This window comes from Cucurbita pepo, chromosome LG05 (assembly GCF_002806865.2).
Source record: "Cucurbita pepo subsp. pepo cultivar mu-cu-16 chromosome LG05, ASM280686v2, whole genome shotgun sequence".
NCBI classification, from domain to species: Eukaryota; Viridiplantae; Streptophyta; class Magnoliopsida; order Cucurbitales; family Cucurbitaceae; genus Cucurbita; species Cucurbita pepo.
The window spans coordinates 8,355,054-8,371,050 of NC_036642.1; the positions used below are offsets into that span (position 1 = coordinate 8,355,054).

The 15,997-nt window shown below is 34.7% G+C and overlaps 3 protein-coding genes and 1 non-coding gene across 8 annotated transcripts in view; 2 read left to right on the top strand and 2 right to left on the bottom strand.

Annotated features, from left to right (window-relative positions):
• Positions 1-6,655, top strand: part of LOC111795510 (peptidyl-tRNA hydrolase 2, mitochondrial-like) — a 7,489-nt gene extending 834 nt beyond the window's left edge. For 2 of the 3 annotated variants that reach the window (XM_023677982.1, XM_023677981.1), the window contains exons 2-8: positions 158-463; positions 570-628; positions 4,859-4,918; positions 5,007-5,076; positions 5,404-5,473; positions 5,562-5,588; positions 6,238-6,655. In XM_023677982.1, the coding sequence (XP_023533750.1) occupies positions 257-463; positions 570-628; positions 4,859-4,918; positions 5,007-5,076; positions 5,404-5,473; positions 5,562-5,588; positions 6,238-6,287 (543 nt within the window). In that variant the 5' untranslated portion in view covers positions 158-256 and the 3' untranslated portion in view covers positions 6,288-6,655. The remainder of the gene's footprint in view (positions 1-157; positions 464-569; positions 629-4,858; positions 4,919-5,006; positions 5,077-5,403; positions 5,474-5,561; positions 5,589-6,237) is intronic. The other variant, XM_023677980.1, reaches the window with a different exon arrangement.
• LOC111795509 (binding partner of ACD11 1-like) lies at positions 6,656-8,820 on the bottom strand. The gene is made up of 5 exons (XM_023677979.1): positions 8,668-8,820; positions 8,190-8,299; positions 7,971-8,046; positions 7,482-7,580; positions 6,656-7,396 (listed from the first exon to the last, which is right to left on the bottom strand). The coding sequence occupies exons 1-5, from the start codon at positions 8,671-8,673 to the stop codon at positions 6,941-6,943; spliced, it is 747 nt and encodes a 248-aa protein (XP_023533747.1). The 5' UTR covers positions 8,674-8,820; the 3' UTR covers positions 6,656-6,940.
• Positions 8,821-9,381: 561 nt separating this feature from the next.
• On the top strand, positions 9,382-14,672 carry LOC111795378 (dehydrodolichyl diphosphate synthase complex subunit nus1-like). Of its 3 annotated transcripts, none has more exons than XM_023677764.1 (8): positions 9,382-9,577; positions 10,110-10,140; positions 10,874-11,144; positions 11,256-11,317; positions 11,598-11,787; positions 11,872-11,968; positions 13,767-13,849; positions 14,483-14,672. In XM_023677764.1, the coding sequence occupies exons 2-8, from the start codon at positions 10,114-10,116 to the stop codon at positions 14,488-14,490; spliced, it is 738 nt and encodes a 245-aa protein (XP_023533532.1). In that variant the 5' UTR covers positions 9,382-9,577; positions 10,110-10,113; the 3' UTR covers positions 14,491-14,672. The 3 variants fall into 3 exon arrangements, with proteins under 3 accessions (XP_023533532.1, XP_023533533.1, XP_023533531.1); XM_023677765.1 differs by having other exon boundaries at positions 9,383-9,577; positions 10,864-11,144; positions 11,595-11,787; XM_023677763.1 differs by having other exon boundaries at positions 9,383-9,577; positions 11,595-11,787.
• A 1,242-nt stretch (positions 14,673-15,914) lies between these two features.
• On the bottom strand, positions 15,915-15,986 carry TRNAD-GUC. Its single transcript has one exon. It is a non-coding gene; the product is annotated as a tRNA-Asp (tRNA).
• Positions 15,987-15,997: the final 11 nt, after the last annotated feature.

Below are 15,997 nucleotides of genomic sequence, written 5' to 3' on the forward strand. Positions count from 1 at the left end.
TTTTTTTTTTTTTTTTTTTTTTGCTGTGCTTATAATTTGAGAAAATTCCTGCTATTTCTTTCACTCTGTCTTGGATTTTTTTTTAGCCTCTGGTTGGTGTTTTCTTCCTGTATTTACTGTTTCTGAGTGTAATTTTGGTCTTTCCTGTTCTATGTAGGATTTTTATTGCTTGAATTAGAATTTGGTATCTGGTCCAGCATTATCTATCCTTGCTAGACTTCAATACTGGAGGAGTGCATTTTGGACACTAAATTGGATGGATCTGACATGGCTGAGTGCCATTGTAGTTGGGGCCGGCTGCCTTGTTTTGGGATACTGTATTGGTTCGAAGTATCCTCCTCGCATCTTTATCAAAGCCAAATTAGCCAAAAGCAACGAATCCAGCAGAAGTGGGAAGAAGGGTAAGGCTAAAGAGCCACTGGAGGTCGAAAACTTGGCTGACATTCTCGAGGACTTCAAGATGGTCTGTCTCTGAGTCCCTGTCTATTTCTGTTTCTCTCTGATGATTCTAAGGCGTTCTCTCTCTCTTTCACTCAAAAAATGCAATAACACTTCATGCATCTCTGCAGGTTTTAGTCGTGAGAAATGATTTGAAAATGGGAAAAGGAAAAATTGCTGCTCAATGCAGGTACATTTTTACCACCTTGTGGTTTCTCTTTCATTCCCTGATGTTTTGAATGCTAACAATCATAGAAATCTTGAATTTTACTGCTGCTTGCATAATGTACATGCCCGAGTAGCTTTTTGTTAAAACTAGTCCCAAGAATTGGGCATATAGTGTTTAGGAGTTTAGGTTAACAATGCACTGCACACCTGATATAGTAAACTTCCCAAAATGCCTATAACAAATTTTACTAGAATAATGACTATAATAACACGAGAGGCCTTGGATAATAGTAGTTTTGAAGTAGAAGTTGAAATAATGCAAAATTTTGGATGATAATATTGCTCTTTTTTTTTTTTTTTTTTTTTTTTTTTTNAATTATTGATGCATGGAATCTACATAACTTCAGCAATCTTGTAATGCTCTCTCATCTCTCCCTTCACTCCCTCCCTCCTTCTACCATCCTGCCTAATCCAAATTTGTCTCCCTATGATCTAGCCATTGCTTCAGGGTGGTGGTTCGTAGTTGTAAGGTTCTTGATTTGTTCTTTTGTATTGGTCTAGAAGAGGATTCTATTTTGATGGAAGAGGAGGCTTTTCACCAAGTCCTTCCTCTTTCTTTATCACATTTGAGGTTGGCTCGAAATTTCCTTAGTTTAATTATTGCATTAGCCAATCCATAAATTCTTCCTCAAGCTTGGTCGCCATGATTCTAGGGCTTTTCGTTTGGGGCATCTTCGTATGTCATCAGGATGGTTTATGAGAATTGTTGTTTGGCCGTCATCAGGGGGTAGAAATTCATTCATGTGCCAATGGGATTTTTGAAAATGGATTGGCCTTCTTTTTTGGGAAATGTTAAGTGATTTTCTTAAGCCATTCCTGTTTGAGATGTTTCCAAGTACCCACTCATTCCAAATGAACCATAGGAAGCCCTAATAAAGTAAAATTACTTGGTGAGGAAGTATAATAATCTTCCCTAGAGTAAAAGATCTTCATGAAGTTTGCAGATTCCATTTTGCATCTTTTCCGAGATCAGTGACAACTTGATAGGCGTCAACAATGCTGGATTTGCAAAGCTAGAGGTCCTTCTAGGATCTTTGCGAACTTTCACAAGTAAAACTAACTTAGCAATGATTCCAACCAAGAGCGGGTTAGAAGGATGAAATACTCTTAGATCGAATTTGGAATCTATGATGGTCACTTCTAGATCTCTAACCGACTCACTCCGGAATTAGCGATCAAGACTAATCTAATGAATCGGTTTAACTTCAAACCTAAAGCAAGGTTTGAAAAAAGAAAACTCACTCCGGAATTAGCGATCAAGACTAATCTAATGAATCGGTTTAACTTCAAACCTAAAGCAAGGTTTGAAAAAAGAAAAATAACATCAAAAGGGTTTCCAAGAAAACACAATGTTTTTGTATAAAAAGAAAAATAACATCAAAAGGGTTTCCAAGAAAACACAATGTTTTTGTATTCCACCATGATCAATATTAGATGCCTCTAAATAGGCCATAAAGATAATCCAAACATCATGATAGTTCATCTATCAACCATCAATTACCAATAAAAGTTATTAAATAAAAATTAAAGAAAATAAGACATGACATAAATAGTTAGTTCAACTACAAAACAAAAAGTCTTCAAATCACTCCCCAATGTCAAGGGGTGTGTATTGACACTCCATTATTTTATTGATTTGATATACTAATATTATAAAGATTTTTTAGTCCAAAATTTTTTCAACTTGTACATTAGCTTTCAAGATGTAATGAAAAGGCCTTGCTCCTCCGGGTACATGTGGGTACATGCAAAGGATCAATGGTTAGATTCATATCATCCCCTATTCTTTAAAAGGATTTGTCCTCAAATCTACTCCTGTTCTTTCCTTTTCTTTAATGAATTACATAAAGAAATGTAATTTCATAAGGACATGCATTATCAAGAAGGGAATGAACACCTTGATTCGAGGTCAAATCTTTTTAAAGAGACACTAATCCCTAATCCTTTACATGTACCCGAAGTAGCGATTACAAGAAGTAGGGTAAAGAAGATTCAAGAGGCCTTTACATTACATTTTAAAGGCTAGCTAATGTACAAGTTGAAACAAAGATTTTTTAGAACAAAAATCTTTATAATATTAGTATATCAAATCGAAAAAAGAATGGAGTGACAATAAACATCACCTGACATTGGAAAGTGATTTGAAGACTTTGTCTTTGGTAGTTGAACTACATTTAAGACTATTTATGTTATGTCTTATTTTCTTCAATTTTTATTTAATAGCTTTTATTGGTAGTTGGTAGTTCAACTACCTTCATGTTTGAATTATCTTTTTGGCTTATTTAAAGACATGTAATAAAGTTTGGAAATCATGGGGAAATACAAAAACTTGTGTTTTATTGAAATCCTTTGGGTGTTATTTTTATTTTTTTCAAATCTTACCTTAATTTGAAGTTAAGCCGATTTATTGGATTAGTCTTGATGAAGCTAATTCTGGAGTGAGTTCTCTTGGGATATAAGAGTGACCATCATAGATTCCAAGTTCGATCTAAGAGTCATTCATCCTTCTAACTAGCTCTTGGTTTGAATCATTCGTTAAGTTAGTTTTATTTGTAAAAGTTTGCAAGGACCTCTAGCTTTGCAAATCCATCAATGGTTGGCGCTTATCATTTGATTTTTTTTTTTTTTTTTTTTTTTTTTTTTTTTTTTTTTTTTTTTTTTTTTTTTTTTTTTTTTTTTTTTTTTTTTTTNTTTTTTTTTTTTTTTTTTTTTTTTTTTTTTTTTTTTTTTTTTTTTTTTTTTTTTTTTTGTGTGTGTGTGTGTGTGTGTGTGTGTAAAGCTTGATTATAACCAATTCAACGATTAACTCTCACGAGCTAAGACTAGTATCTCATCCTTAGGATCAATAGCTTGAAAATTTTGAACAAGACTCAAATTAATGACAAGAACTGAATACTTTGAGGCATTTCCTTGATAATCCGGGAAGACTCAGAAAAATTGACTTAAAAAGAATAACATAGAGTAAAGATATTTTACCTCTAGAGCCGACCAAAGAACGTCGACCAAATGCTCTGATACCAAGTGATAAGCGCCAACAACTGCTGGATTTGCAAAGCTAGAGGTCCTTCTAGGATCCTTGCAAACTTTCACCAATGAAGCTAACTTAATAAATGATTCCAACCAAGAGCTGGTTAGATGGATGAATAACTCAGAGATCAAACTTGAAATCTATGATGGTCACTCTTAGATCTCAAGACGACTCATTTCAGAATTAGCTTGATCAAGACGACTCATTTCAGAATTAGCTTGATCAAGACTAATCCAATGAATTGGTTTAACTTCAAACATAAAGCAAGGTTTGAAAAAAAAAAAAGAAAAAAAAACTCAAAGGGTTTTCAAGAAAACACAAGGTTGTTGTATTCCATCCTCAAACTTGAATATTACATGCCTTTAAAGAAACCAAACCAAAAAGATAATTCAAACATAATGGTAGTTCATCTACCAACAACCAAACTACCAATAAATGCTATTAAATAGAAATTGAAGAAATCCAAATATTATGGTAATTCATCTACCAACAACCAACTACCAATAAAAGCCTATTAAATAAAAATTGAAGAAAATAAGATATGACATAAATAGTTTTAAATGGTAAAGACAAAAAGTCTTCAGATCACCTCCCAATGTCAAGTGATGTTTATTGTCACTCTCCTCTTTACTTGATTTGATATACTAATATTATAAAGATTTTTGGGTTAATTTTTTTTTTTTTGTTTCAACTTGTATATTAGCTAGCTTTTGAAAATGTAACGTAAAGACCTCTTGAATCTTCTTTAGTTTGCGTTCTTGTAATTACTACTTCAAATACACGCAAATGATTAGTGGTTTGATTCATTTCAAAACTTTTCAAGCATACAAAATACATATTCTAATAATACTTGGGCATTTCTTCTTGAAGAAAGTAATAATATGGACCAAAACCAGACTTAACTTTCTTGTTCTGCCGTCTTTAGAAAACCCTTATTACATAATTGCAATTATCAGCTAACTTTGTGGCGGATACTTACTGAAAGAACCATCAATTCTACACAAACATTTATATTACTACTACTTGAGAGGCCAAGTTTTCACATTATTTAATAACTACTGGTAATCTAATTTTCTCAAATCTTTGCACTGTGAACCTCCCAGTTTCTTAATGCTGTAAATTGAATTTCGACTAGTTTTAATCTACTTTGCTTGCTTTTGTTAGTCATGCAACTTTGGGTCTCTACAAGAAGCTCCATTATCGTGCACCTAAAGCCTTGAATAGGTATGTATGTACAGGATAGTCCTCCCTTTATTAATGGGCATCATATACTTCGTTCTCGGCTCATGTATTTGATTTTATTTACATGCAGATGGGAGATGTGTGCACAACCCAAGGTGGTTCTAAAAATAGAAAGTGAGGAAGACATGCTAGTTTTGCAAGTAACAATTCCACTATGATTTCCTTTTTCTAAGAATTCCACTGTGATTTTATGGTATCTAGCTGATTCTTTGCTATCCGTATATGTCGAAAGCATATCACATTTGCAGTTGGTCGATACTTATTAGTTTTTCTAGTTTGTGCATATGTATTTATAATAGTGATGTAAGCTTAATTTTGCATAATATCTGAGACAATTCTATACAGCTTGATCTTTTTTATATTTCTTCTATTCTTTGAGGCTTCTGAGTTCCCTCTGATTCTTATACTTTTAGGTGTTGATCTTAGTTCTTTTAGTTTTCAAACTTTTATTTATTATTGTACATCAGGAGAGGGCAAAATCATTGAAGCTACCAACTCATATTACCATTGATGCCGGAAGAACTCAAATTGCTCCTAGTAAGTTATATGAAATTCACTTAAATGGGTCGACGTTTTAATACCAACTTTATCAAATTCACTCATTTTCACTTTTTTGTTCTTCTAGATTCGAGAACGGTGATGGCAATTCTTGGTAAGTGATTTTTTTTCCATGCAACCATTATATATTAATCAAGGAGTTTTCTCTTTATCAAATTCACTCATTTTCACATTTTTGTTCTTTTGCGTTTTTGTTCTAACTCATGTTTGGTTAGCTTAGCTGGTGGATCTACTGAACAATTTCACATTGGTGCATTCCTACTTGAATTAGTATTGGGGTATATTGGTTCGTATCGTTTCAATTTGAGTGTCAAATTGGAACTGAACCACGAGAAATATAAAGAAAAATGGAAAAACCGAGCCGAGCCGAACCAAACCGTTCTATGACACATAACCAAACCGTTCTATGACACATAACCAAACTGCCCATTCTGTTCACCACTGGTTTAGCCAGTTTGATCCGGCAGTTAGCCATTTGCAAAAACTCCAAGAAACTAGCTGGTTTGGTTGGACTCCGTTCACCTTGCCAAAACTGAGCCCGACCGAATTTAATTGGTTTTCCTTGTATGCAAACCAAACCAGTTCCAGACCAAACCAACATCGGTTTCGGTCAGTTAAAGTGATATTTTTTGTCAGTTTTTCGTTGCACCCCGAATTAGTATTAACTAACGTGATTCATCCAATGAGATATTAGTACATCAGTAGTGTATAGACTAATACACTTCGTACTTCACGAATTGCAGGTCCTGTTGAAGTGGTTGATGATGTAACTGGTGGGTTGAAACTCTTGTAGTTTCTAAATTCTCGACTGTTACCACCTCAAAATTCTTGAAGACTTCAGTTCTGTAGCAGAAAGCTCTGCAAAATCCATCCATGCTTGGACCAACAACACGGTATGAAACCGATCTACGCAGCGCTAAGCTATCGCGATTCTAAATACTATTACCATTTCTGATGATGACAATGATGACCATGTCTAAGTTAACCTATTTCTTATGCAAATAGAAACAGTAGGGAAGTTCTTGGATTACATTGCTTTTGAACTATCTATATTTCAGTTTATTCTCTATTTAATTTGTTTCTATTGCATTGTCTTAAGGATTTAGAGTTTATATTCAATCAAACCAAGTTCCATTTGGTTCGTCCAAGTTTCGACACGTATGCAAATAATGTCTATAAAGATCATTTCTGGACACTTAATCACATAGCATATATGTTTTTCTTACGGTTGAATTACAACATAAGCATGTAGCTTATTTGTGTACTCCCTGATACAACAAACTAAAACAAGGCATTGAAAATATGTCAATCAACCGAGATGAAAATAGCAAGCTAAGAAGAATAGGTCCTCACTCCTCACATTGTTTTGGCCAAATACATATGATATATATGTTGGGGTATGATCAGGGCTACACAAGTTTGGACTTGCAGCGATTCTTGGATGAATTAAGATCTTCCCTCTTGTTTCGCTTGATCCTCAGCTAAAACCTTCTCCTTTGTTTTGTGACTGACTTCTACGGCTGCTTTTGCGACTCTTTGAAACGTCTGGGTAACCCAGGAAGCCCCGGTTGAGACGTACCGGTTAGCCATTAAGGCTGTTCCTGCATTGTTCACTGCTGCCTTGGTTTTCTCAGACACTTGAAACTTCTCATCCATTTCTTTCACTTTCTCATTCACCACTGTCGTGCCAACGCTAATCTTCTCGCTGAGGCCAATCTTTTGGTCCAGAGAAAGGACTTTTGATGAGGCTGTTGATGTCAATTGGTGCTTCTGGTCGAAAGACTTTGCCCTATTGAGGGCATCTTTGCCCAAAGTGAAGCCTTTAGCCAGCATGCTGCTCACAACATCCTCGGCCTTTTGCATTGCAGATCCAGCAGTACCAGAGCCTGCATTCTCTGCAGACTGGTGAAACATGTTTGTTCATTCATGTCAGAAATTGGAAAGACAAGATTGAAAATTACTGTAGGTTTAAGATCGAAGAAAATACTGGAGATGACACTGGTAGAGGGGCACTGGCAGGTACAGCAGGAAGACTGTAATCTGGAGCAGAAGCAATGCTAACAGGCTGATCAACAATTGTAGCTCCCTGAGTAACGCAAGATAGTTTAATCAGGTAAGAAAACAGATGAAACAAGAAACAATCACTTGGTAATGACACATAGAAATCAAGTTAACTATGCATTTTGAACACATCATGGCAATCGTATTGAAGACATTCTCCCATGTTACAGAAATAAATGGATGAGAACTCTGTTGAACCTCTTCTATCTGAAGAATGAAACTCTGTTCTAAGTAATTTTCAAAACATATAGCCAAACCTTAGAGCCATTTTCATAACATAAGAGAGGTTCTACATTCCTGAAACAGTTTCTAATGGAAGCTTAAGTAAATAAGCACATATTTGAATGAAATCATTCAGAATATCTTAAGTTTAAGGACAATTGAAATGAAGGGAAGAATAGAGAATTGTATCAACCGAGAGTAGAATCGATGTCTCGGCTCCTTTCGGATCCTTGAAGGTAACAAATGCAATTTGAGATCGTTCATTGTCCCTACAAGAAAACAAAATGAAGTAAATGAAAACGCATACGAACTAACAGTTGATCGAGAAGAAAAAAGTAACAATCCTACTGCCAATCACCATATCCCTAACGAACTAAAATACAATTTCGAGACAGTAGTAAATAACACTTACTTTCGCATTTCGACAAATTCAATTTCACCGGAAAAAGAAAAAAAGTCTCTCAAATCTTTCTCCGACGCGCTCAACGAGACATTGGTAACTCTCACCGTTCTCACCTGCGACTGTAACGATTAAACAAAAAACAACCAAAATCAAGTCAGTTTCTGGAAAATCAAAGACGCATTTAGACGTTTCCGGAGCGTTCAATAATTTCCTTATTTCTTGTTCGAAACATTAAATTCCAATACTATGCCATAAATTACAACGGAAGTACGCATTCTCCATCTCCTGAGTACGAGTCACGCATTTGTTCATCAAAATTACGGGAGGAAAAAACAAAGAAACATGCTGTTTCACCTATATTAAGTAGTTAATAAGAAGATAAAATCACGCCTCAGAACAAAATGAAATTTGAGGTAATAAAATCGCCAGAAATCAAACAGATTAGGAACAAAATGAACAGAAAAAGAAGGAAAAATTGAACACCAACCGCCATGCTGCTCCGTCTGATCCACCGGAGAAGTTCCAAATCCAAGTTCTTAGAGAGAGAGAGAGAGACAGAGGAAGAATGACCTTGAGAGGTGCGTTGTGGCTTGGCGGTTGTTTAGGTTCGCAAATAATACAGATGGCAAAAGAAAGAAATGACTCAGTCCTTTTTTTCTTTTCTTTTCTTTTTATTTTTTTTAAAGAAGTTTTCATTATATAGTTAAATGGTAGCGTTACTGGTATTAAATTTTCGCCCATATATTTTTATATCAAATTTAATAAAAAAAAAAAAAAAAAAAAAAAAAAAAAAAAAAAAAAAAAAAAAAAAAAAAAAAAAAAAANACAAAAAAGAAAAAAAAATCGATTTCGGACCAAACCGAGAAAATTGGACTGATGTAATTGAGATCATTAGATTCTATCCTTAAAAAAAAACTTCGATTCCAGACCAAACCGAGAAAACTGGACCGATGTAATTGACATCATTAGATTCTATCCTTACAAAAAAAAAAACTTCGATTTGGGATCAAATTGAGAAAATTGGACTAGTGTAATTGACATAATTAGATTTTAAAAGAACTTCGATTCCAGACCAAATCAAGAAAATTGGACGGATGTAATTGACATCGTTAGATTCTATCATTAAAAAACAAAAAAACTTCGATTCCAAATCAAACGGAGAAAACTGGATGGATGTAGGGTGGGCGGCATCTATAAATTCTCGACCTAACCTATTTTTTCTTGAAACTGATTGCAAAATTTATTAATGGATGAGTAGCAAGTTCATACGATTGCTACTACTAACGAGTTCAAACCCCATTTCTTAACTCACATCTCTTTCGATTACTTCCACAATCTCACCAATTAAATCCCATTTCTTCAGTTTCGCAGCTCACTTCATCGCTTTCTCTCCTCGGGTAATTCTTCTTTCTTTATGATCAACAAACTTTCTTTCTTTCTTTCGTTCTTTCTGGTTTAGAATTTTGTTGTCGATTTATCTCTCTCTCTTTACTGTATGTTTGTTGATGCTAGAATGATGGGGAAATCATCGGTAACTGATTATTAAGCCTATGCAGATGATTGTTAATGCTGTTCTTCATCTTTTCTGAGATATTACCATTACAAATTTTAGTTCAAATATGAGCGAAAAGATGAGTGGCAAACGCCATTACTGAGATCCTGGATTGTTTTTGTCAATATCTTATTCGCGAATCTTGTTTAATCCTTGTGATACTTCCAGTTGTGGAATAAAGCAAAATCTATCGCTAAATGAAAATTGGAAACTATGGCTGGATTGTTCAACAAAATCATCTGTTTTGCTTGTTTTGGATTTGTTTTTCCCTTTAAAATTATCTTTTAATTTTCTGAACATTTTCTTCTAGAAATCATTTTTTGAGTTTTGATGGTCTAGATTTCTCATCATTATCTTTGTGTTTTTTCTTTTTGCAGACCCATGACCATCAAGGTTGAGCTTCAGAAGGTATAGTGTTGGACTGCTCTAGGAATTGCTTGGCTTTGCTTTCATTATGTTCAACTGTCTTTATCATTTAGGTTTAAGATTCTATCAGATTATAAGCAGAATTCTTGCTAGGATCCTGGGGAATTTTTGGGGCCTTTAAACAATATCTCGAAGATAGCATTGACTCCTAATATTTACAACGGTTAGATAGTTAAACGTCAAGATACTGCCGGTCAAGAAATTAATGTGATTTGTGAAGTATAGCAATTATTAGGAAATAATCGGGTTAGAGCTGTAGCTATGAGTGCTATTGATGATCTAATGAGAGGTTTGGAAGTGGTTAACACGAGAACTCCTCTAAGTGTTCTAGTCGGCGGAGCGACTCTCGGCTGAATTTTCAACGTGCTTGGAGAGCCTATTGATAATTTGGGTTATGTAGATACTCGCACAACATCTTCTATTCATAGATTCATCCCTGTATAATACAGTTAGATACAACATTATCTATTTTTGAAACAAAAAATTAAAGTAGTAGATCTTTTAGCCCCTTATCGACTTGGAGGAAAAATAGGACTATTCGGAGGGCCTGGAGTGTGGGTAAAACAGTAGACCACCTTATTTGAATTTTTATGGACTTCAAATTTACTTTATTCAGAATCATTTCAGACTTGTATTATAGCAAGTTGATTTTTATGTTGTGTTTCTTTGTACATGAATCAGATTCTTATTTATATTCTTTTCAAGGCGTGTACAGATTGGAATTCTTGGGCTTCAGCTAATATGGATTTTCCTACACTGTATTGTTAGTTCATTCTACTTTTTGGTTAGTATTGCCACGACACTCGAAAGCTATTTGATCTCTTGTGGATTCCTACGCAAGTACAATCATCTGGATATCAACAGGGTCCAATATCTTGCCATTGTTGTTGAAAGTGATGAAGCTTATAATACCTTAAAAATTATTGAACTTTTGCAATGGTTAGAATCCATGGGCATTAGAAGCGTTTGTTTGTATGATGCTGAAGGTAATGATTTTGGGTCCATCCTAGAATACTGAGCTCCCTTTTACTGTTGCAAATTCTTATGAATGTCTTTCCAATGAATTATATGCTTATTTGAATGTATTTATGCTCAAGGGGTGCTTAAACAATCCAAGGAAATCATTTTGAAGAAAGTAAAGAATGCGTCGGTATTTCAGGTACATGCAACTGTAATAAAGATTGATTTAAACCTACAGGTTCAGTAAGTGATGATGTAACAGCCCAAGCCCACTGCTAGCCGATATTGGCCTCTTTGGGCTTTCCCTTTCGAGCTTCCCCTCAAGGTTTTTAAAACGCGTCTGCTAGGGAGAGATTTCCACACTCTTATAAAGAATGTTCTGTTCTCCTCCCCAACCGATGTTGGACCTTGAGGGGAAGCCCAGAAGGGAAAGCCCTTAAGATGCATTATTCGTCTAACTTGGTCGTTGCATTCAGGAGACTGATGAACCTCTCCAACTAAACTGTAAGGGCTTTACTCTGGAGTTCATTTCAGCGTCAGATGGAAAGGAAGCCGTGGCGAGAGCAGCTAGTTTTCTTCTCAAAGACAAGTGGAGAAAAACCAACATGAGTGGAGATTCCAATCAGTGCTTTTCTGAATCTCAGATGACTGAGGCTCTAAAAGCAGTTGGTTTGTATTCTTGCTTATACTTGGAAAGTTTCAGAGTATTATTTACTTAAATGTAAATTAACCTTCCGGGTACTCTGTCATTAGGCTGTGGAGGGCCTGATCCTGACCTCATTTTAGTATACGGACCTTCAAGATGTCACTTAGGGTTTCCTGCTTGGAGAATCCGCTACACAGAGATTATGTGAGTCTTTTTGTTTATTATATTTTTTCGATAATTAATCACATTTTTTATTGGTATGGATGCTCTAAGTGTACAAACACCCAAGCATCCTCTATATCCTTGCTTTAAACGTGTAACAACTCAAGCCTACCGCTAGCAGATATTGTCCAATTTAGGTCGTTACGTATAGCTATCAATCACACGGTTTTAAAACGCGTTTACTAGGGAGAGGTTTTCACACTTTTATAAGGAATACTTCGTTCTCATCTCCAACCAATGTGGGATCTCACAAGAAGAGAAATCTCTTCATTCTTTCTATCAACGGCTTGTAACGAAGGGTAGGGACTGATGCAACCCCAACTTCTTTGTGCTCTTCACTAGGAAGTGTCCACAATGGAATTGAATTAGAATGGCCATCATGCTTCATAAGATTCCAACAAAGACTAACCATGTATGCTTAAAAGGCCAAGTGGATTTAAGAAATGCCTCTCATCTTTGAACTCCTGCAGCAATAGAATGTTAGGTTGCAAGTCCCTCAAAAAGCTCTCAACTCCACCCATTTTCCCTAAAGCCCTTAGCTTGCATGTTAATGTTCACATGTATGGGAATTTATCACAATTCATCCTATAACATAAATTTTCAGTTCCCTCTGACTTCTTGAGCTTGATCTATTTGTCTACTTCTCTTCTTCTTTCCTTTTCTTTCTCTCTTTTTCCTAGTGTTTTTGGCCTTTTTCTGCTGGATGCCAACCTCTGCAGACGAGGTTTGAACTTTGAGAAAATTTAACGATGACTACTGTGATGTCCCACATTGGTTGGGGAGGAGAACAAACCACCATTTATATGGGTGTGGAAACCTTCATTGGTTGGGGACGCGTTTTAAAGCCTTGAGGGGAAGCCCGAAAAGGAAAGCCCAAAGAGGACAATATCTGCTAGCGGTGGATTTGGGTCGTTACAGCTACTTTTCCACCTGCTTCTCCTCAAAAGAGACCAATTTCTTTCTTGTGAGACTTTTTAATTCAGGACCTCCTCCCAAATATCTTATCCACGATTCGCTTTATAGATAGGCATTTTTATTGAGAATGCTTAAGGTCCATTTGTTTTTGTTTTGAAATCCCCAAACTCTCACAAATTAAATTTGGGTACTACGGGGAAAAGCTAGCTGGATAAACAAGACAGGATCACCCACCAACAATGCTACCTTGGAGAGGATATAAAGCTAAGCACTTTAATATAAGAATAGACACTTATATTCACAAGCTTTTTCGACATATGAACAGCTAACATGAATGAGCAGCTTCAACAACTCTTAATCATAAACAGACTTGCACTGACCTCAATAGACATCAAAGGATGAACCTGGTCTGTCTGTCTATTTGGGACTTCTGGTAGCTACTTCTCAAATCCCTCTGCAAATGAGTTTTTTCGTTATTACTCCAACACGTCCTATGCTAGGAGTAGAATACGACCCATCCACTGTATGATCATTCTGTGCTTTGGTTCTTCTCATTCCTCCAGTAGTAGAATAAATACTTTCTTCCAATAGAGTAATGTTGTTTGTTATATTGAACATCTTTTGTTATTGTATGAGTGATATACTTACAGAAGATAAACTTTGATTTTTCCTTTAGTGGTCTAGTAAGCTTATTATGATGCTGTGTGGAATCTTCACTTCTGAAATAATTAATTTATGCATCTAAAACAACACAAATATGTATTAATATGCTTATTCCAACTTCACCAAAAAAAATCCACACATTTTTGTAATCATTTTTGGGGTTGAAGAGATTATATGATCTTTGATTTATATTTTGTTGCAGACACATGGGACCATTAAAGTCCAAGAAGTATGGTTCCCTGGTAAAAGCCATTTACAAGTTTACCATGGTGCGGCAAAACTACGGTGAGTTACTTGCTATTGCCTTAATAAGTTCTAGTGAAATCATGTGAGACCTGATAGCAGAAGTAGCCTTTCAGTTCTAAACTTTACTATTTTAGATATCAGCTTTGTCTCGTATTGGAAATTTTTGAAAGTCATTTGGCTAGCATAGCCATTGTGTAAACAAGGTTCTTACGCTTGGGTTCTTGAATTTTAGAAGTGCTCGCTTACGATGGTGAGTTAAACGACTCAGATTCCAAAATTTTCTATAACGATCTAAGCCCACCACTAGCAGATATTGTTCTCTTTTGGCTTTTCCTTCTGAGCTTTTTCTCAAGGGTTTTAAAACTCGTATGCTAGGGAAAGGTTTCCATATCCTTATAAAAAATGTTTTGTTCTCCTCCCCAACCGATGTAGAACCCCCACCCTTCGGAGTTCAACCTCCTTGCTGGCACATCACTCAGTGTCTGGCTCTGATATCGTTAGCAGATATTGTTTTCTTTGGACTTTTCCTTTTCGAGCTTCCCTTCAAAGTTTTTAAAACGCGTTTCCTAAGGAGAGGTTTCCACACTCTTATTGTTTCTTAATACCATAATCACTTGAATCGTTCTGAAATTGTGATCTTTCTCTTGTTTTTTTATACATCTGTTTCAATAGGTAAATGAAGTGAAGCATTAAGAGACTCTGCAGTAATGGAAGGCCAATGAAGGAGAAGATGAAGAAGATTTAGTAAGTTTTGAACAGTCATGGATTTAGTTTTATGAAACTTCAATCTGAGGGTTTTATCATTTCATTACTCTTTCAATTACTGTAAATTATTCATAAATAGTTAATTATATAAAATTATATGCTCTTTAAATAAATAAATAATTAATTAATCTCAAAATTAACTAAAAATGTACAAATATGTGAGATATTTAATTACAATGTGTAGCAGGCTTCAATTGTTCTAAGTTTGTTTACTTTCAATTCTTTGAAATTTATATGCCACTTCTTTTTAAAATATTTGAATTTATTTTTCTATTTCTTTAAATCATTTTTTTTTTTCAAATGATTAATATTATGATTGGGTGATCTATGCAATCTAAATAGACTTCACCACTCAACCCTATATTTTTGCGGTTGAGTTGGGTTATTGGATTGTTCTTTTTTAAAAAAATTATTTAAAGAAAATCACATTATCGTCAACTAAAATCTCATAAAACTTAATATCAAATATTTATGAGTCACAATGCATCGTTACATCGTTGTAACCATATTTTTTAGTTGGTCGGTTTGACCCAACAAAAAAAATGTCGACTAACTCGAATTTTTGGTTTTTCAAAATTCAACTCAATCCAACTTGAAAAACTGGTTGGATAATCAAGATTGATTAGATTCTCGAATCATTCATTTGTTCCACATGCCTATAAGGCTCCTATCTCTTGGCTAAGATTATGTGAGTGTGTAGCTGTGCTTTAAATGCTTCTAAGATAGAATAAATCAACCTAGTGACATCTATTTTTCTTACTCTTCTACATCTTCCTTCTTTTTTCTCTATTTTTTTTTTTTTTGGGTCATTTTCTGCCCTTTATTATTATTTTTATGCTATTTTACAAATTTTTCTTTAATAATTGGTCTATGTGTGGTCGATAACTTTACCATTTACTTATTAACGACAACAATATATCATTCAATTAATCAAAACAATATATTCTCAATTTAAAGTTCATAAGATTGAATCTCTGATTAAGCCAAGCCCAAATATTTTTCTTGAAATATTTGAATTTTTAGTCTTTTATAAAACTACTTTTTGTTTAGAATTTTCAAAATTTTGATTTAAATTTTGAATACGGTAAAAAGTAGGTAACAAAACAAAGTAATTGAAAATTATAGTTAATATTTATGAGCTTAATTTTTTTAAAATTAACTATTATCAAATAAGGTTATTTTAAATTTTATTTTATAAAAAAACAAAGTATCTTTTAAAAAGAAAATAAAAAACCGGTTGAGAGCTTCGGCCATAGAGACCAAATTCATAAAACCCGGTCCCAGAAAAACCAACCGAATTTTAAATAGCAAATTAAAAAGGGGAAAAATATAAAACAAGCGCCGTTGCCGGGGATCGAACCCGGGTCACCCGCGTGACAGGCGGGAATACTTACCACTATACTACAACGACATTTGATTAAA

Excerpts from the sequence above, each read along its gene's own strand:
- LOC111795509 (XM_023677979.1), bottom strand. Across the intron at positions 7,581-7,970 it reads AGACATCGATTCTACTCTCG|GGAGCTACAATTGTTGATCA; the intron begins GTTGATACAATT and ends TGCGTTACTCAG. Across the intron at positions 7,397-7,481 it reads CTCTACCAGTGTCATCTCCA|TCTGCAGAGAATGCAGGCTC; the intron begins GTATTTTCTTCG and ends ATGTTTCACCAG.
- LOC111795378 (XM_023677763.1), top strand. The coding sequence starts at position 10,114 with ATGACCATCAAGGTTGAGCTTCAGAAG. Across the intron at positions 10,141-10,873 it reads TCAAGGTTGAGCTTCAGAAG|ATTGGAATTCTTGGGCTTCA; the intron begins GTATAGTGTTGG and ends AGGCGTGTACAG. Across the intron at positions 11,969-13,766 it reads ATCCGCTACACAGAGATTAT|ACACATGGGACCATTAAAGT; the intron begins GTGAGTCTTTTT and ends ATTTTGTTGCAG.